Here is a 21,019-nt window from a genome sequence, read left to right as displayed (position 1 = left end):
TATTTGATTGACTATAGCTTAAGTGGTTGCCTTATTTGGAAAGTCTAGTTGGCTGTTTGTGATCGGTTGTTTTTAAGTTTCACTTTCTTGGATTTAAGTGTATTGACTCTGGCTTAGGTTTTGGTTTGCTTATGCAGGCTATCAAGGTATTAGAGCCACCTCAATCTAATGACCTCCTTGTTTAACTACTTTAACAAGACCATATATGAAAAGCCCACGGCTAACATCAGAATCAATAATTAAAAAATGAAAGCTTTTCTTCTAAGATCAGGAACACAGCAAGGATGCCCAATCTTGCCACTCGTATTCAACATAGTACTGGAAGTCCTAGGCAGAGCAATTCAGCAAGAAAATGAAATAAAGGCAACCAAATTGGAAAGGAAGAAGTAAAATTGTATCTTTTCACAGATGACATGATCTCATAAGTAGAAAACCCTAAAGATTACATTAACGAATTCAGCAAAGTTGCAGGATAGAAACCACATGCAAAATCAGCTGCATTTCTATACAATTCAGTTGTATAGAATGAAACAACTCAAAATGAAAATTATCCAATTTACAATAGCATTAAAAAGAATAAAATGCTGAGGAATAAACTTAACCAAACAGTCAAAAGACTTGCACACAGAAAACTACAAAACATTGCTGAAAGAAATGAAACAAGACAGAAATAATTGGAAAGACATTCTGTGCTTGTGGATTGGAAGATTTAATATTCTGAAGTTGTCAATACTACCAAAAGTGATCTATAGATTCAATGCAATCCCTATCAAAATGCCAATGAAATTTTTTGCAAATATAGAAAAAAATCCTAAAATGCATATAGAATCTCAAGAGACCCCAAATAGCCAAAACAATCTTGACAATGAAGAACAAGTTGAAAGCCACACCCTTCCTGATTTCAAAGATATTACAAAGCTATAGTAATCAAAACAGGGTGGTACTGGCAAAGACCAAAGGAACAGAAAAGAGATCCCAAAAATAAACCCTTGTGTATATGGTTAAATGATTTCAACAAGGATGCCAAGATCATTCAATGGGGAAAGGACAAAGTCTTCAACAAACTGTGTTGGGAAAACTGAATACTCAGATGCAAAAGAATGAAGTTGGACCCTAACTTTACAGTATAAACAAAAATTAACACAAAATGGATAAAAGAACTGGATGTTATACATAAAACTATATTTAAAAAAAAAAAGTCCGAGTAGAAAACAAAGGGGAAAAAGCTTCATGACCATGGATTTGGCAATGACTTCTGGGTTATGACACAAAAAGCACAAAAGCAACAAAAGCAAAGATAGACAAATGGGACTACATCAATTGAAAAAACTTACATGCATTAAAGGACACAATCAGCAGATTAAAAAGGCAACCTATGAAATAAGAGAAAACATTAGCAAATTACATGTCTGATAAGGGATTAATATCCAGAATATACAAAGTGCTACAACAACTCAACAACAACAAAAAACAAATAACCTGCTTTAAAAAGTAGCAAAGTATTTGAATAGACATTTCTCTAAAGAAGATATACAAATGGCCAACTATCATATGAAAAGATGCTCAACATCACTAATCATTAGAGATACGCAAATCAAAACCACAATGAGGTATTATCACCTCACATCCATTAGAATGGCCACTATATTAAAAAATGGAAAATAAGTGTTGGCAAGGATTTAGAGAAACTAGAACTCTTGTGCGCTGCTGGTGGGAATGTAAAATGGTGCCCCCGCTATGGAAAGTAGTATGAAGGTTCATCAAAAAATTAAAAATAGAACTACCATATAACGCAGCAATCCCACGTCTGAGTATATATCCAAAATTACTGAAAGCAGGATCTCAAAGAGATGTTTGCATACCCATGTTAATTGCAGCAATATTCACAATAGCCAAAAGGTGGAAGCAACCCAAATGTCTTTCAACTGGTGAATGGATAAACAACATATAAACACATAATAAAATATTATTCAGCTTTAAAAATGATGGAAATCTTGTCACATGCTACAATATGAATAAACCTTGAGGACATTATGCTAAGCGAAATAAGCTAGTTTCAAAAAGACAAGTACTGTATGAATCCACTTATATGAGATATCTAAAGTAGTCAAACATAGAAACAGAGTAAAATGGTGGTTTACAGGGACTAGGTGGAGTGGGAAATGAGGAGTTGTCAAATGGGGATAGAGTTCAGTTTGGAAGTTGAAAATGTTCTGGAAGTCTGTTACATAACAATGTGAATATGCTTAATTGAAATGTAAACTTAAAAATGGTAAATATGGTAAATTTTATGTCATGTGTTTTTTTAAACACAATTTAAAACTTCCTCTTAATTACTAAAAAAAGGAACAGGCCTGACAATAGCAAAATGATGGACTAGGAACTCCAGGCTCCTGTTCCCCCACGGAAGCATTAAGTCAACAGCTAGAGACTGGCTAAAATGATTTCATTGGAGCTCTGGATATCAGTCAAAGATCTAGAGCAACCAAGTAAATGCACTAACAAGAAAAAAACACCTTTGAAATGGTAGGAAATTTTGCACCATTTTCTTCTTACCCTTGTCCACCCCCTCCCCAGTGCATTACAGTGTACTTTGAGGGAAGTGGTGGTTATCCCTCAGTTACCTTCTGTGACTCAGAGTGAGCACAGTGGACTACATTTGCAACATTATTACCTATCTGGGGATTGCCTGAGGGACTGGTTTCTGTGTCACCCAACTCAGATCTCAGACAGCCAAAAATGTCATAGCTAAGATCTAAGGCTATGGGAAGCAGAGGGAATCAGTGGGTATGGCTTATGAAAACCCCAAGGGGACTACAGATGTGCAAACACTTGGGGCAAGAGATTACTAATTGATGAATACAATAGAACAGATAAGGATTCAAGAAGAAGCAGGAGTGAGAACCCTAGGAAAATGGAGACATTTAAAAGTAGCCATGTATATGGGGAAATCAGAAAAAATGCAAACATACAGGCACAGAGAGGATGCATGCCCAGAAAAAGTCTGAGAAAACCTTAAGTTTTCATATCAGACTGGTTGGGGGAGGTCTTCCCCAGCACCTACTGAATTTCCAAGACTAGAAGAGGTGACTGTTTTTTCAAATGCGTATTTTTCAAAAAAAGATCACAAGGCATTTATAGAAACTAGAAAATAAGGCCCATTCAAAGGAACAATACAAATCTTCAGAAACAGTCCCTGAAGAAACACACACTCATCAGACTTCATAGAAAAAGACTTTAAAACAACTGCTTTAAATATAATCAAAGAGATAAAGGAAGACACAAAGAACAAAAGTAAATCAGGAAAATGATACATAAACAAAAAAAGAATATCAACAAACAGATAAAAGTCATTATAAATACCCAAAAAGTAATTCTGGAGCTGAAAAATATACTAACTGCATTAAAAAATTCACTAGGGGTGTTCAATAGCAGACTTCAACAAGAGAAGAAAGAATCAGTGAACTTAAGGACATACCATTTAGAATTAATGAGTCTGCATAGCAACAAGAAATAAAAAATGAAAAAAGTGAACAGAGGCTAAGCGATATATGGGACACTGTCAAATGGAACAATATGCACATTATGGGAGTCCCAGAAGGAAAAAGGGAGAAAGGGGTAGAGGAATTATTTGAAGAAATAATGACTGAAAACTCCCCAAATTTGATGAAAGATCTAATCTACAAATTCAGGAGGCTCAACATATTCCAAGTATGATAAACACAAAGAGAAGCACATTGGGACACATTATAATCAAATTGTCAAAAGACAAAGACAGAGAGAATTTTGAAAGCAGCAAGACAAAAGCAACTTGTCATGTACAAGGGATCCTTAATAATATTATAAGCTAATTTCTCAGCAGAAATCTTAGAGACCAAAAGGCTGTGAGACTACATATATATATATGTATAGTGCTAAAAGAAAACAAACTATCAACCAAGAATTATACATCCAGCAAAACCGTGGTTCAAAAATGAGGAGAAATTAACACATTCCAAGATACTGAGAGAGTTCCTTACCACTAGACCTGCCATATGAGAAATACTAAAGGGAGTCCTTCAAGCTTAAATGAAAGGATGCAAGACAGTAACTAGCAGACATGAAAATATAAAGTTCTCCTGTAAAGATAAAAACATGGACAAATATAAAAACTAGCATTATTGAAATTTTGGCTTATAACTCACCTTTTATTATGCTACAGTATTTAAAAGGCAAAAGCTAAAAAATTAGATATATATGGTACATAATACATAAAGATGTAATTTGTGACATAAATATAACATAAGGGAGGTGAAGATGTAAAGCAAGGGAGTTTTTGTATTTGATTGAAGTTTAAGTTGGTAACAGTTTTAAAAGAATTTATTTAACTTTAGGATGTTATATGTAATTCCCATAGTAACCACAAAGAAAACATGTGCAGATTATACACAGATGGAAATGAGAAGGAAACCTCACCATGTTATTACAAAAAAATAACACAAAGGAAGGCAGAAATGGAGGAAACGTGGAAGAAACCTTTAAGGCATACAGAAAAAATGGTAATACTAAGTCCTTCCCTATCAGTAATTACTTTAAATGTAAATGATTAAACTCCCTAAGCAAAAGATATAGATTCCTAGAATGGATTTTTTTTAAAAAAGCAGAATGCAAATGTATGCTTCTAGAAGAAACTCACTTTAGATCTAAGGACATGCACAGGTTGAAAGTGAAAGGATAGAAAAAGGTATTCCATGCAAATAATAACCAAAGGAGAACAGGGAGGGCCATACTAATATCAGACAAAATAGATTTTAAGTAAAAAACTGTCAAAAAGATACAAAGAAGGACTCTATATAATAATAAAGGATCAATTCATCAGGAAGATATAACAATTATAAATATACATGTACCAAACTTCAGAGCTCCAAAACATATGACACAAACATTGACAAAATTGAACAAAGAGACAACTGTACAATAATAGTAGAAAATTTCAATATCCTACATGTTCACAAGTAAACAGAGCAACCAGACTAAAGATAAGTAAGGAAACAGAGAACTTGAACACCATAGACCAACAGACAAATACACAACTCTCTACCCAACAACAGCAGAATACACATTTTTCTTAAATGCACAGGAAACACTCTCCAGAACAGACCATATGTTAGGCAACAAAACAAGGCTTACTAAATTTTAAAAGACTGAAATCATACAAAGTATCTTTTCCAATCACAATAGAATAAAACTAGAAATTAACAGCAGAAGAAAAACTGTAAAATACACATAGATGTGAAGTTAAATGACACTATCAAACAACAGATGAAAGAAGAAATCACAGTTGCCATTTTATCTAATGCACAGATATCAGCATAGAGAGTCAAGGAAATTAAATAAATTGGAAACATGTTTTTAAAAAGTAACAAGATAAATCTCCAGAAACCAACTATAATGAAATGGAGAGATATGACTTACCCAACAGAGAATTCAAAATAGTGGTCATAAAGATGCTCACCATGGTCAGGAGAGCAATGCATGACCAAAATGAGAATTTCAACAAAGAGATAGAACATATTAAAAAGCATTAAACAGAAATCATAGAGCTGAAGAATACAATAACGGAACTGAAAAATCCAATAGAGTGGTTCAACAACAGACTAGATCAAGTATAAGAAAGGATCAGCAAACTTGAAGGTAGGTCACTGAGAATCACCTAGTCAGAGGAGCAAACTTGAAAAAGAATAAAAAATAGTGAAGATAACTTAAGGGACTTGTGGCACACCATCCAAGGGACCAATATATGCATTATGGGAGTCCCAGAAGGAGGAGAGAAAGAGAGAGAAAGGGCCAGAAAGCTCATTCAAAGAAATAATGGCTAAGAACTTTCCAAATTTGGGGAAGTAAATAGACGTTGAGGTCCAGAAAGCCCAAAAAACTTCAAATAAGATTAACCTAAAGAAATCCATATTGAGTTGCATACTCTAATTGTCAAAAGTCAAAAAGAGAGAATTTTGAAAGCAACAAAAGAAAAGCCACTTTTCACCTTCAAGGGAACCCCTATAAGACTATCAGCAGATACTACAGCAGAAACTTTGCAGGCCAAAATGGAGTAGGAAAATATATTCAAAGTGATGACAGAAAAAAACTGCCAATAAAGAGTACTATACCTGGCAAAACTGTCCTTCAAAAATGAAGGGAGATAAAGACTTTCTCAGACCAACAGGAGTTCATCACCACTAGACCTGCCTTATAAGAAATGCTAAAAGGAGCTCTTCAAGCTAAAACAAAAGGATGTTAACAGCAACACAATAGCATAAGAAAGTATAAAGCTTGTTGGTAAAGGTAAATACCGGCATACCTTGGAGATATTGCAGGTTTGGTTCCAGACTACTACAATAAAGTGAACATCACAAGAAAGTGAGTCACGAATTTTATGGTTTCCCAGTGCATATAAAAGTTATGTTTACACTATACTGTAGTCTATTAAGTGTGCAATAGCATTATTTCTAAAAAACAATGTACCTACCTTAATTTAAAAATACTTTATTTCGATAAATACTCAGCAGTGGAATAGCTGGACCATATGGTAGTTCTATCCTTAATTTTTTGAGGAATCTCCATATTGTTTCCCATAGGGGCTGCACCAGTTTGCACTCCCACCAGCAATGTATGAGAGTTCCCTTCTCTCCACATCCTCTCCAACACTTGTTGTTTCCTGTCTTGTTAATTATAGCCATTCTGACGGGCATGAGGTGATATCTCATTGTAGTTTTGATTTGCATTCCCCTGATAGCTAATGATGTTGAACATCTTTTCATGTGCATCAAGGGACAAATGGATAAAGAAGATGTGGTATATATACACAATGGAATACTACTCAGCCATAAGAAACGATGAAATCCAGCCATTTGTGACAACATGGATGGACATTAAGGGTATTATGCAAAGTGAAATAAGTCAGAGGGAGAAGGTCAAATATCATATGATCTCACTAAGTAGTAGATAATAACAACAGCAAACAAACACATAGAGACAGAGATTGGATTGGTGGCTACCGGAGGGGAAGGGGGCAGGAGGAGGGCAAAAGGGATAATTAGGCACATGTGTGTGGTGATGGATTGTAATTAGCATTTGGGTGGTGAACATGAGAACATGATGTAACCCATGCAGAAATAGAAGTATAATGACATACACCTGAAATTTAGTGTTATAAACCAATGTTACTGCAATAAGCAAAAAATAAAAACAATAAATAAATAAATAAATAAATAAAAATACTTTATTACTAAAAAATTCTAACCAGTATCTGAGCCTTCAACGAGTCATAATCTTTTTGCTGCTGGAGGGTCTTATAAAAAACACAATATCTGCAAAGTGCAATAAATCAAAGTGCAGTAAAATGAAGTATGCCTGTGTAAAGACAGAATATTGTGTTACTGTAACAGTGGTGGGTAAATCACTTTTAGTTATATTATAAAAGTTAAAAGGCAAAAGTATTAAAAATAACCATCACAAATTATGTTAAAGGATACACAATATAAATGGATATAAATTGTGACATCAATAACATATAATGTGGAGGGAGGTAAAAGTATAGAGTTTTTGTATGCAAATGAATTTAATTGTTATCAGCTTGAAATACAAAGATAACTATAGGAAATTTTATGTAATCTCCATGGTAGTCACACAGAAAATACCTATAGAAGTTATACAAAAGAAAAAGAATCAAAGCCTATCTATATAAAAAAGCAACAAAACACAAAGGAAGACAGCAAGAGAGAAAAAAAAGGAGAAAAGAATTACAAGACAAACAGAAAACAGCTAACAAAATGGCAAGAGTAAATCCTTCCCTACCAATAATTACTTTAGATGTAAACGGATGAAACTCTCTCAATCAAAAGCCAGAGAATGGCTGAATGGATTTCAAAAAAGCAAGATCCAACTTTACACTGCCTAAAGAAATTCACTTATAGACACATAGAGGCTAAAAGTGAAGGACTGGAAAAAGATATTCCATGGAAATGGTAACCAAATGAAAGCAGGGGATTGTTATATCAGAAGAAATAGGCTTTAACTCAAAAACTGTCTCTAGAGGCAAGGAAGGTCATCACATGATGATAAAAGAATCCATTCAAAAGAGAGATATAATAATTATATATGCACCCAACATCAGAGAACCTAAATATATAAAGCAAATATTGACAAATCTGAAAGGAGAAATTGACAGCAATACAATAACAGTAGGAAGCTTCACATAATCGACATTCAATAACAGATAGAACATCCAGACAAAACTCAAAAAGGAAACAGCAGACTTGAACAACACTGTAGGCCAAACAGACCTAACAGACATATACAGAACTTTATATTCAACAGCAGAAGAATACATGCTTTTCTCAAGTACAAAGGGAACATTCTCCATGATATCACATGGTAGGTCAAAAAATAAGTTTTAACAAATTTAAGACAATTGAAATCATATCAATTATCTTTTTCAACCACAATGGAATGAAACTGGAAATCAATAACAGTAAGAAAAAGAGGAAATTCACAAATACGTGGAAACTAAAAAGCACCCTCTTGAACAACCATTGGGTCAAAGAGGAAATCAAAAAGGAACTTTAAAAAAATCTCAAGACCAATGAAAACAAAAACAGAACAACCCATACCAAAATATATGGGATGCAGCAAAAGTCATACTGAGGGATTTTTACAGTGATAAACATCTACATTATAAACGAAGAACGATCTCAAACAAACAACCTAACTTTACACCTCAAGATCTAGAAAAAGAAGAACAAACTAAGCCCAAAGTTAGCATAAGGAAGGAAATAACAAAGATCATGGCAGAAATAAGCGAAATAGAGACCAGAAAAACAATAGAAAAGAGCAACAAAACTAAGAGCTGGCTTTTTGAAAAGATAAACAAAATCGACAAACCTTCCACTAGAGTCGCTAAGAAAAAAAGAGAAGACTCAAATAATATCAGAAATGAAAGAAGAGACATTATAATGGATGTCAGAAATAAAAAGGATCATTAGGAACTATTATGTATGATTATATGCCAATAAATTGGATAACCAAGAAGAAATGGGTAAATCTCTAGAAACATACAACCTACAAAGACTAAATCAAGAAGAAATATAAAGCCTAAACAGACCAATAACAAATAAGGAGATTGAATTAGTAATCAAAAAACCCCCAACAATGAAAAGCCCAGGACCAGAGAGCTTCACTAGTGAATTCTACCAAACATAAAAAGAAGAATTAATACCTATCCCTCTTAAACTCTTCCAAAACATTGAAGAGGAGTGAAAATTTCCAAACTCATTCTATGAGGCCAGCATAACCCTGATACCACAGCCACCCAAAGATAATACGGGAAAAGAAAACTACAGACCAATCTCCTTGATGAATATAGATACAAAAACCCTCAATAAAATACTAGCAAAGTAAATTCAACAGCACATTCAAAGGATTATACACTATGAGCAAGTGGGATATCCTTGGGATGAAAGGATGGTTCAATATACACAAGTCAGTTAATGCTGTACACCACATGAAAAGAATGAAAGACAAAAATCATATGTTTACCTCAATTGATTCAGAAAAATCATTTGACAAAATGCAACAACTGTTCATGATAAAAAAAAAAATCCACAAAATGGATACAGAGGGAACTTTGCTCAACACAGTAAAAACCATACATAAAAAGACCACAGATAACATCATAAGCAATAGGGAAAACTGAACTCCTAGATCTGGCACAAGGCAAGGATGCCCACTCTTGCCACTTCTGTATAACAAATAGTAGAAGTCCTAGCTGGAATATATAGGCCAGAAAAAGAAATAAAAATCTTCCAAATCAGAAAGCAAGAAGTAAAATTATCTCTATTTGTAGATAACATGGTCATATATGTAGAAAATCCTAAAGATTCAACAACAACGAAAAATGTTAATTTCAGTAAAGTTGCAGGATACAAAATCAACACACAAAAATCAGTGGTGTTTCTAATAACAATGAACTATCAGAAAAGGAAATTAACAAAAAAAATCCCATTTACAATAGCAACAAAAATAATAAAATGCTTAGAAACAAACTTAACTAAAGAGGTGAAGGATTTGTACCCTGAAAACTATAAAACATTGATGAAGGAAATTAAAGACAAACAAATGGAAAGACATTACACGTTCATGGATTTCAAGAATTAATATTGATCAAATGTCGATATTACCTAAAGTGATCTACAAATTCAATGCAATGCCTATCAAAATCTCAATAGCATTCTTTACAAAAATATTAAAATATCCTAAAATTTGTGTGCAATCACAAAAGACTCCGAATAGCCAAAGTAATCTTGAGAAAGAAGACCAAAACTAGAGGAATCACACTTCCTGATCTCAAAATATATTACAAAGCTAGAGTAATCAAAACAGTGTTGTACTGGCATAAAAACAGACATATAGACCAGTGGATCAGAATAAAGAGCCCAGAAACAAATTTACGTATTTATGGTCAACTGATCTTTGACAAAGGTGCCAAAACATGCAATCAAAAAAGGATAGTCCCTTCAATAAATAGTGTTAGGAAAACTATATATCCACATGCAGAAGAATGAAACTGGACCCTTGTCTCATACCATATACAAAAATCAACTCAAAATGGATTAGGCTTAAATATAAGACCTGAAACTGTAAAACTACTAGAAGAAAACATAAGAAAAAAGCTTTTTATTTAAGAAATTTGACATGTAACATTGCGTAAGTTTAAGGTGTACAGTGTGTTACTTTGATACATTTACATATTATAGCATGACTGCTGATATAGTGATATTTTTGCGTGCATGTGAGGAAGATTAGCCCTGAGCTAACATCTGTTGCCAATCCTCCTCTTTTTGCTGAGGAAGATGGGCCCTGGGCTAACATCCACGCCCATCTTCCTCTACTTTATATGGGATGCCACCACAGCATGGTTTGACAAGCGGTGCGTTGGTCCATGCCCGGGATCCGAACCTGCAAACCCCCAGCCACCAAAGAGGTGCACGCGAACTTAACCACTACGCCACCAGGCCGGCCCCTGATGTAGCAATATATTTATCACGTACATAATTATAGTACAATATTATTGTCTATATTCATTATACTGTGCATTAGACATCTATGGCTTATTTACTGCATGTTACAAGCTTGTGCCCTTAAAGACCATCAATCTTATCTCCCCCCCATCCTCCAGTAACTAACATTTTACTGTTTTTTACAGATTTAACTTTTTTAGATTCTACATATAAGTGATATCACACAGTACTTGTCTTTCTCTGTCTGACTTACCTTGCTTAGCATAATTTGCTCAAGGTCCATCTATGTTGTTGCAAATGGCAGAATATCCTCCTTTCTCATGGCTAAATAATATTCCATTGTGTATAAGTACCACATCCTTTTTATCCATTCATCCATTGATGAACTTTTTGGATTGTCTATATATCTTGGCTATCATGAATAATGCTGTGATAAACATGATTCCTGACATTGGTCTGGGCAATGATTTTTTGGCTATGACATCAAAACCACAGGCAACAGAAGCTAAAATAGACAAGTGGGATAGTATCAAACTAAAGGTCTTCTGCACAGCAAAGAAAACAATCAACAGAGTTGAACAGGTAACCTATGGAATGGGAGAAAATATTTGCAAGTCATATAACTGATAAAGGGTTAATGTCCAAAATATATAAAGAAATCATACAACTCAATAGGAACAAAACAACCCAATTAAAAAATCGGCAAAGGACCTTAACTGGCCTTTCGCAAAAGAAGACACACTAATGACCAACATATGAAAAAGTGCTCAACATCACTAATCATCAGAAAAATGCAAATAAAAACCACAATGAGAAATACCTTGCACTTGTTAGGATGGCTATCATAAAAAAGAGAAAAACATAACAAATGGTGGTGAGGATGTGGAAAAAATAGAACCTTTGTACAGTTTTGGTGAGAATTTTAATTGATGCAGCCACTATGGAAAACAGTATGGAGATTCCTCAAACAATTAAAAATAGAACTACCATATGATGCATATACTTTAGTATATATCCAAAGGAAATGAAACCTGGATCTCAAAGAGATATCTGCACTAAGTTCACTGCAGCATTATTGACAATAGCCAAAGTAGGGAAACAACCAAAATGCCTGTTGATGGAAGACTCGATAAAGAAAATGTGATACACACACACACACACACACACACACACAGAGGAATATTATTCAGCTTTAAAAAAGAAGGAAACCCTGCCATTTGTGATAACATGGATGAAACTGGAAGGCATTAAATGAAAAGAGCTAGACAGAGAAAGGCAAACATTGCATGATCTCACTTACATGTAGAATCTAAAAAAGTTGAACTCAGAAGCAGAGAGCAGAACACTGGTTGCCAAGGATAGAGGGAGGGGAAAATGGGGGAGATGTTGGTCAAAGGACAAAGTTTCAGTTATGCAAGATGAATAAGTTTTGGAGATTTAATGTACAGCATGGGAATTATAGTTAACAATACTGTAATTGTACACTTGAAATTTGCTAAGAGGGTAGATGTTATGTTTTCTCACCACACACATTTACACACAAAATTAATAACTCTCTGAGGCAACTGACATGTTAATTAGCTTGACTGTGGTGATCATTTCACAATGTATATAAAATATCAAGTTGTACACCTTAAATATATACAATTCCTATCTGTCCATTATACCTCAAAAAAGCTGAAAGAAGAAATCACAAGGGAAATTAGAAAATACCTTGAGACAAATTAAAATACAAACACAAAATACCAAAATTTATGGAATGCAGCAAAAGCAGTGCTAAGAGGAAAATTCATGCTGTAAAAGTTTACATTAATAAAAAGGTCTCTACCAATGTAATTTTACGCCAAAGAGAACATAAAAATAAGGGCAAATTAAACCAAAAAGTAGAAGGAAAATAATAAATGAAATGTTACAGCAAAGATAAATGAAATAGAAAATAGCAAAACAATACAGAAAAATCAAGGACACCAAGAGTTGGATCTTTGAAAGATGAATGAAATTGACAAACTTTTAAATATATTGACTAAGAAAAAGGAAAACTCAAACAGCTAAAATCAAAAATGAAAGAGGGGACATTACTGCCAGTTTTACAAAAATAAAAAAGGAGTATAAAACAGTACTATGAACAATTATATGCCCATGAAATTGGATAATATAGATGAAATGGACAAATTTGTAGAAACACAAAACCTACCAGGACTGAGTCATGAAGACAGTGAAAATCTGAAGAGACTTATAACTAGTAAGACGATTTAATCAGAAATCAAAAAACTCTAAAAAGAACAGCCCAGGTGCAGATAGCTTCACTGGTGAATTTTACCAAAAATGTAAAGAAGAATTAACATTAATCCTTCTGAAACTCTTTCAAAAAATGGAAGAGGAAGGAACACTTCCAAAACTCATTCCATGAGGCCAGTATTACCCAGATATCAAAGACACTACAAGACAAGAAAACTACCAAGATCATTTATGAATATTGAGGCAAAAATCCTCAAGAAAATACTAGCAAAGTGAATTCAACAGCACATAAAAGGATTATAAACCATGACCAAGTGGGATTTATTTCTGGAATGCAAAGATGTTTCAACATATGAAAATCAATCAATGTGATATGCCACATTAAGAGAATGGAGGGACAAAAGGCATATGATTATCTCAATTGATGCAGAAAAACCATTTGACCAAACTCAACATCCTTTCAAGATTAAAAAAAAAAAAAAAAAAAAAACGCTCAACAAACTAAGAATAGAAGGAAAATACCTAAACATAATTGTCATATATGAAAAGCCCAAAGCTAACATACTCAACAGTGAAAGACTGAAAGCTTTTCCTCTAAGATCAGGAACCAGGCAAGGATGCCCACTCAACGCTTCTATTTAGCATAGTGTTGGAAGATCTAGCCATAGCAATTAGGCAAGAAAAAGAACAAAATTCTCCAAAGTGGAAAAAAGTAAATTATCAATTCATAGATAAAATGATCTTATATGTAGAAAACCCTAAGGATTCCACACACCAAAAAAAAAGTGTGTTAGGGAATCATATAAAATGCTTAAATAAAACTGCAATAGGTAGAAAAAGAGTGGAAGACAAAATAGGAACAAAAAACAAAAGCAACAAATAGAAAACAGTAACAATATGGTAGACATTAATCCAACTATATCAATAATCACTTTTCTTATTTGATAAATTTGACATGTTGCATTTTGTAAATTTATAGTGTACACTGTTACTTTGATACATATATATTGTAATATGATTGCCATTGAAGCAATATTTATCACATCATTATAGTACAATATTATTGTCTATATTCATTATACTGTGCATTAGATCTCTATGGCTTATTTACTACTCGTTACAAGTTTGTACCCATAAACACCATCAATCTTATTCCCCCACTCCCCATCCCCTAGTAACTACCATTTTACTCTGTTGTGTTTTTTTTACAGGTTTTACTTTTTTTTAATTAAAAATTTTTTTTTCTGCTTGAGGAATATTAGCCCTGAGCTCACACCTCTGCCAATCTTCCTCTATTCTGTATGTGGGCGAGTGATGTAGGTCCCTGCCCGGGATCCAAACCTGCGAACCCAGGCCACCGAAGTAAAGTATGCCGAACTTTAACCACTACACCAAGGGGCCAGCCCCTACAGGTTTTACTTTTTTTAATTCCACATATAAGTGATATCATACAGTAGTTGTCTTTCTGTCTGACTCATCTCACAGCATAACATGCTCAAGGTCCATCCATGTTGTCACAAACGGCAGAAAATCCTCCTTTCTCATGGATGAATAATATTCCATTGTGTATATATACCACATTTTTTAATCTATTCATCTATTGATGGGCATTTGTGTTGTCTCCATATCTTGGCTATTGTAAGTAGTGCTGCGATAAACACGGGTGTGCATATATCTCATCAAAATCTTGTTGTCATTTCCTTTGGGTATATGCCCAGGAATGGAATTGCTGGATCATATGGTAGTTCTATTTTTAATATTTTGAGGAACCTCCAAATTGTCTTCCATAGTGGCTGGACTAATTTATATTCCCACCAACAGTGTATAAGTGTTCCCTTTCCACCACATCCTCATCAGCATTTGTCTCCTTTCTTCTTGATGACAGCCATTCTAACAGATGTGGGGTAATATCTCACTGTGGTTTTTATTTGCATTTCCATGATGATTAGTGATGTTGAGCATCTTTTCATGTTCCTGTTGGCAATTTTGATGTCATCTTTGGAAAAATGTCTATTTAGTTCTTCTGCCTATTTTTTATTGGGTTGTTTGTTTTTTTGGTATTAAGTTGTGTTAGTTTTTTATATAATTTAGTTATTAATCCCCTATCCAATATACAGTTTGCAAAAATTTTTTCCCATTCTGTAGCCTGCCATTTCATTTTGTTAATTGTTTCTTCTATTGTGAAGCTTTTGAGTTTGATGTAGCCCCATTTGTTGATTTTTGCTTTTGTTGTTTGTGCTTTTGGCATCAGGTCCAAAAATCATTTCCAAGACTAATATTAATAAGCTTCTTCCCTATGTTTTCTTCTAGGAGTTTTATGTATTAGGTCTTACGTTTAAGTCTTTGATCCACTTGGAGTTAGTTTTGGGGGTGGTGTGAGTTAGGGGTCCAATTTCATTGTTATGCATGTGTTTCTCCAGTTTTCCCAGCACCATTTTCCCAGAACCTTCCCCCATCAGGTGTTCTTGGCTCCCTTGTCCAATATTATTTGACCGTATATGCTGGGATTTAATTTTGGACTCCCTATTCTGTTCCATTGGTCTATGTGTCTATTTTTGTGCCAGTATCATACTGTTTTTATTACTATGGCTTTGTACTATAGTTTGAATTCAGGAAGTGTGATACCTCTGGCTTTGTTCTTTTTTCTTAGGATTGCTTTGGCTATTCAGGGTCTTTTGTGGTTCCACAGAAATTTTAAGAGTGTTTCTTCTATTTCTGTGAACAGTGCCTTTGGTATTTTGATGGTGATTGCATTGAATTTGTAGGTGGCTTTGGGTAGTATGGTCATTTTAACAATATTTATTCTTCCAACCTGTGAACATGGGGTGTCTTCTCATTTGTGACTTCTTCAATTTCTTCAGCAAAGTCTTGTAGTCTTCATTGTACAGATCTTTCACTTCCTTGGTTAAATTTAGTCCTTAGTATTTTATTGTTTTTGATGCTATTGAGATTGGGATAGTTTTCTTTCTTTCTTTTTCCAACGCTTGATTAGTGTAAAGGAATGCCATTGATTTCTGTAAGTTAATTTTGTAACCTGCCACTTTACTAAAATCATTGATTAATTCCAACGTTTCTTGATTGACTCTGAGATTTTCTATATATAAGATCATATAGTCAACAAATAGTGACAATTTTACTTCTTCCTTCCCAATTTGGATGGTTTTCATTTCTTTGTCTTGCCTAATTGTTCTAGCTACAATGTCCAGTCTATATTGAATAGGAATGGTGAGAGTAGGCAACCTTGTCTTGTTCCTGGTCTCAGAGGAAACTCTTTCAATTTTTCTCCATTGAGTATAATGCTGGCTGTGAGTTTAATCCATTTATTATGTTAAGGTATGTCCTTTCTATACTCAACCTGTTAAGGGTTTTTATCATGAAAGGATATTTTCGTCGAATGCTTTTTCTACATCTATTGAGATGATCATCTGACTTTTATCTTTTGTTTTTATTGATGTAATGAATTACATTTATTGATTTGCATGTGTTGAACCATCCTTACATTCCAGGGATAAATCCCACTTGGTCATGGTGTATAATCCTTTTAATGTGTTCTTGAATTCAGTTTGCTGATATTTTTTTGAGAATTTTTGTATCTATATTCATCAGAGATATTGGTCTATAGTTTTCTTTCCTTGTGGTATTCTGATCTGGTTTTGGTATTAATGTAATGCTGGCTTTGTAGAATGAGTTTGGATGTGTTTCCACTTCCTCAATATTTTGAAAGAGTTTGAAGAGAACTGGTGTTAATTCTTCTTTAAATGTTCAATAGAGGGCAGAGGATTCCGGCGGCCCACGCGGCAGGGCAGAGGTACTTCTGGGTCTCCTGCTTTCTTCCCCTCGGCGACTCCCAGCCTAGGCCATGAGATCCCCGCACCTCCACCTCTCCGCCACCTCGGGTGCCCGGGCCCTGGCGAAGCTGCTGCTGCCGCTGCTGACGGCACAACTCTGGGCCGCGGAGGCATTGCTGCTCCCCGTAAACGACACGGGCTCGGACCCCGTGGCCTCCGGCGCCCCTTGCGCGCGCGGCTCGCAGCCCTGGCAGGTCTCCCTCTTCAATGGCCTCTCGTTCCACTGCGCGGGCGTCCTGGTGGACAAGAGTTGGGTGCTCACGGCCGCGCACTGCGGGAACGACAAGCCGCTGTGGGCTCGAGTGGGAGATGACCACTTGCTGCTTCTCCAGGGCGAGCAGCTCCGCCGGACCACTCGCTCCATCATCCACCCCAAGTACCACCAGGGCTCGGGCCCCCTCCTGCCAAGGCGGACGGACGAGCACGACCTCATGCTGCTGAAGCTGGCCAGGCCTGCTGTGCTGGGGTCTCGCATCCAGACCCTACGCCTGCCCTACCGCTGTGCCCAGCCTGGAGACCAGTGCCAGGCTGCTGGCTGGGGCACCACGGCCGCCCGAAGAGTGAAGTACAACAAGGGCCTGAGCTGCTCCAGAGTCACTATCCTGAGCCCTAAAGAGTGTGAGGTCTTCTACCCTGGCGTGGTCACCAGCAACATGATATGTGCAGGACTGGAGCGGGGCCAGGACCCCTGCCAGAGTGACTCGGGTGGTCCTCTGGTCTGCGACGAGACCCTGCAGGGCATCCTTTCCTGGGGCGTTTACCCCTGCGGCTCTGCTCAGCAGCCAGCTGTCTACACTCAGATCTGCAAATATGCCTCGTGGATAGAGAAAACCATACGCTCCAACTGACCCAGACGCTTTGCAACTCCTTCGCCATCTGCTCCTTTCCTTCCTCCTTCCTATGCAGTTGGCTGGACTCTGCCCCTGCTCCGCTCAGATCTCTGCCGTCCATCCGCACCTGCTGACATCTCTCTGCTTCCCCATCCCCCACCCTGCCCGCTGCTGTTCGCTGCCAGCGTTGAAGCTGCAGGGCAGAAAGTGTTGGCAACGTTTTGTTCCAGAGAAACGAGGAAGCCTGCAGTCACTTAGTCTCTGAGAGAATTTGTCAGTCATCCAACCTGGCTTCCTCTACCAGTCCCTGCTGTGTGACTTTGGGCAAACCAAATACCCTCTCTGGGCCTGGGTTTCCTCACCTGGAAAATGGAGATAACGAAGTGCCTACCTCACAGACGTGTTGTGAGGAGACTATGATATCACATGTGTGTGCAGATCATGGCGGTAATTATCGTAAAGTGTTAACACAGTGGGTGGTGAGCTCTCACTAAACGTTACCTGTTGCCACGATCTGTGAACAAAAAAAAAAATGTTCAATAGAATTCACCAGTTAAGCCATCTGGCCCTGGAATTTCCTGTTTGGGGAGTTTTTTGATTACTGACTCAATCTCTTGACCCATTATTAGTCTGTTTAGATTTTCTATTTCTTCCTGATTCAGTCTTGGTATGTTGTGTGCTTCTAGAAATGTATCCATTTCTTTTAGGTTATGTAATTTGTTGTAATATAATTGTTCACAGTAGTCTCTTACAATTCTCTGTATTTCTATAGTATCAGTTGTGATGTCTCCCCTTTCATTTAATTTTATTTACTTGAATCTTGTCATTTTTTTCTTAGTAAGTCTAGCTTAAAGTGGTCAATTTTGTTTATCTTTTCAAAGAACCAGCTTTTAATTCCATTGATCCTTTCTATTGTTTTTCTGGTCTCTATATCATTTAGTTCCACTTTGATTTTTATTATGTCCTTCCTTCTGCTAACGTGGGGCTTAATTTGTTCCTCTTTTTCTAGTTCCTTGAGGTATAAAGTTAGGTTGTTTATTTGAGATCTTTCTAATTCTTAATACGTGCATTTATTGCTATAAACTTTCCTCTCAGAACTGCTTTTGCTGCATCCCACAAAATCTGATATGTTACAACATACATATGGATACAACATAATTATAACTAGCTCCATTTCATTTTCATTTGTTTTGAGATAATTTTTTATTTCCCTTTTGATTTCTTCTTTGCGTTTTCATTGTTTAGAAGTGTTAACTTCCAAATATTTGAAGATCTACTCACTTTCCTCTTGTTGATTTCTAATTTCATGCTATTGTGGTTTGAAAAGAAGTTGGTATGATTTCAATCTTCTTAAATTTGCTAAGATTAGTTATGTGGCCTATCTTATGATCAATCCTGGAGAATGTTCCAAGTGCACTTGAGTAGAATGTGTATTCTGCTGCTGTTGGATGGAAAATTCTATCTATGTCTATTAAGTCCAGTTGTTCTAAAATGTGGTTAAATTCCAACATTTCTTGGTTGATTTTCTGTCTGAACGATCTATCCATTGCTGACAGTGGGGTATTGAAGTCCCCTACTATTATTGTATTGTTGACTATTTCTCCCTTAAGATCTGTTAGTATTTGCTTAATATATTTCACTGCTCAGATGTTGGGAGCATATATATATATATGATTGCTGTATCTTCTTAAGGTAGCAACACCTTTACCATTATATAATGACCTTTGTCTCTTGTTACCATTTTTGGCTTGAAGTCTGTTTTGTCTGATATAAGTATGGCTACCCTCTATTGGTTACCATTTGCTTGGAGTTTCATCTTCCACCCCTTCACTTTGAGTCTCTCTTTGTCTTTGGAGATGAGTCTCCTGAAGGCAGCAAACAGTTGGGTCTTGTTTTCTAATCCATTCAGCCACTCTGTGCCTTTTGACTAGTGAGTTTAATACATTTACATTTAGGGTGTTTATTGATGCATGAGGACTTACTACTGCCATTTTGTCTTTTGTTTTCTGGTTGTTTTGTATCTCCATTGTTTCTTTTTCTCTGTGTTTCTGTTTACCTTTCTGGGTTAGTGGTTTTCTATGATGATTGGCTCAATTTTCTCTTTTTTATGTTTTGTGTCTTTTATCTAGATTTTTTTCCCCTGAGGAAGATTCGCTCTAACATCTGTTGCCAATATTCCTCTATTTTCTATGTGGGTCACCACAACAGCATGGCCACCAATGAATGCTCTGTGACTGGGAACTGAATCCAGGCCGCTGAAGCAGAGCATGCTGAACTTAACCAATAAACCACTGGGACTGGCCCCTCTAGATTTTTGTTTTGTGGTTACCATGAGGTTTGTATAAAATGTCTCATAGATAAAATAGTCCTTCTTCTGCTGATAGCAACTTATCTCCATTTGCCTATGCAAGTTCCATCATTTTCCTCCTCCTCTTTTATATTTTTGTTGCCACAAAGTATCTCTTTTTATGCTGTGAGTTTGTTACCAAATTATAGTAGCTATAGTTATTTTTAATGCTTTTTTCCTTTAACCTTTATGCTATAAGTGTTTAACACTCTATTCTAAAATAGAGTTACAGTTTTCTGATTCTATTTATCACCATATTCAAAGTTTTTTGTACTTTTGTCTTTTTGTGTCAGGTAAAAGAGCTCCTTTCAACTTTTTTTGTAAGGCAGGTCTAGTGGTGGTGAACTCCCTCAGCATTTGTTTTTCAGAGAAAGCCTTTATTTCTCTTTTGTATCTGAAGGATAACTTTGCTGGATAGAGTATTCTTGGCTGGCAATTGATATCTTTCAATATTTTGAATATGTCATTCTACTCTCTCCTGGCCTATAGACTTTATGCTGAGAAATCTGCTGATGGTCTAATGCTGGTTCTTTTATAGGTTACTTTCTTTTTTTCCCCTGGTTGCCTTTAAGATTTTTCATTATCGTTGACTTTTGATAGCTTCATTACAATGTGTCTTGAAGAGGGTCTTTTGCATTGAGATAGTAAGATCTATCAGCTTCGTGCACTGGTATGTCTAGATTTTTCCCCAGGTTTGGGAAG

At 35.9% G+C, this 21,019-nt stretch overlaps 1 protein-coding gene and 1 long non-coding RNA gene across 2 annotated transcripts in view; one reads left to right on the top strand and one right to left on the bottom strand.

The window, feature by feature from the left end:
- LOC147912907 (uncharacterized) overlaps positions 1 to 21,019 on the bottom strand; it is a 75,457-nt gene that overhangs the window by 6,688 nt on the left and 47,750 nt on the right. The window contains exon 3 of the long non-coding RNA XR_015549606.1: positions 1,335 to 1,373. This is a non-coding gene — a long non-coding RNA (uncharacterized LOC147912907). The remainder of the gene's footprint in view (positions 1 to 1,334; positions 1,374 to 21,019) is intronic.
- On the top strand, positions 17,113 to 17,992 carry LOC101388446 (kallikrein-10). The gene has a single exon (XM_087422229.1). The coding sequence runs from the start codon at positions 17,152 to 17,154 to the stop codon at positions 17,986 to 17,988; it is 837 nt and encodes a 278-aa protein (XP_087278355.1). The 5' UTR covers positions 17,113 to 17,151; the 3' UTR covers positions 17,989 to 17,992.

This window comes from Ceratotherium simum, chromosome 33 (genome assembly GCF_057802395.1).
Source record: "Ceratotherium simum simum isolate JZ-2026a chromosome 33, ASM5780239v1, whole genome shotgun sequence".
Lineage (NCBI taxonomy): Eukaryota > Metazoa > Chordata > Mammalia > Perissodactyla > Rhinocerotidae > Ceratotherium > Ceratotherium simum.
This window is presented reverse-complemented; position numbering and strand designations above follow the sequence as displayed.

Excerpts from the sequence above, each read along its gene's own strand:
- LOC101388446 (XM_087422229.1), top strand. The coding sequence starts at position 17,152 with ATGAGATCCCCGCACCTCCACCTCTCCGCCACCTCGGGTGCCCGGGCC.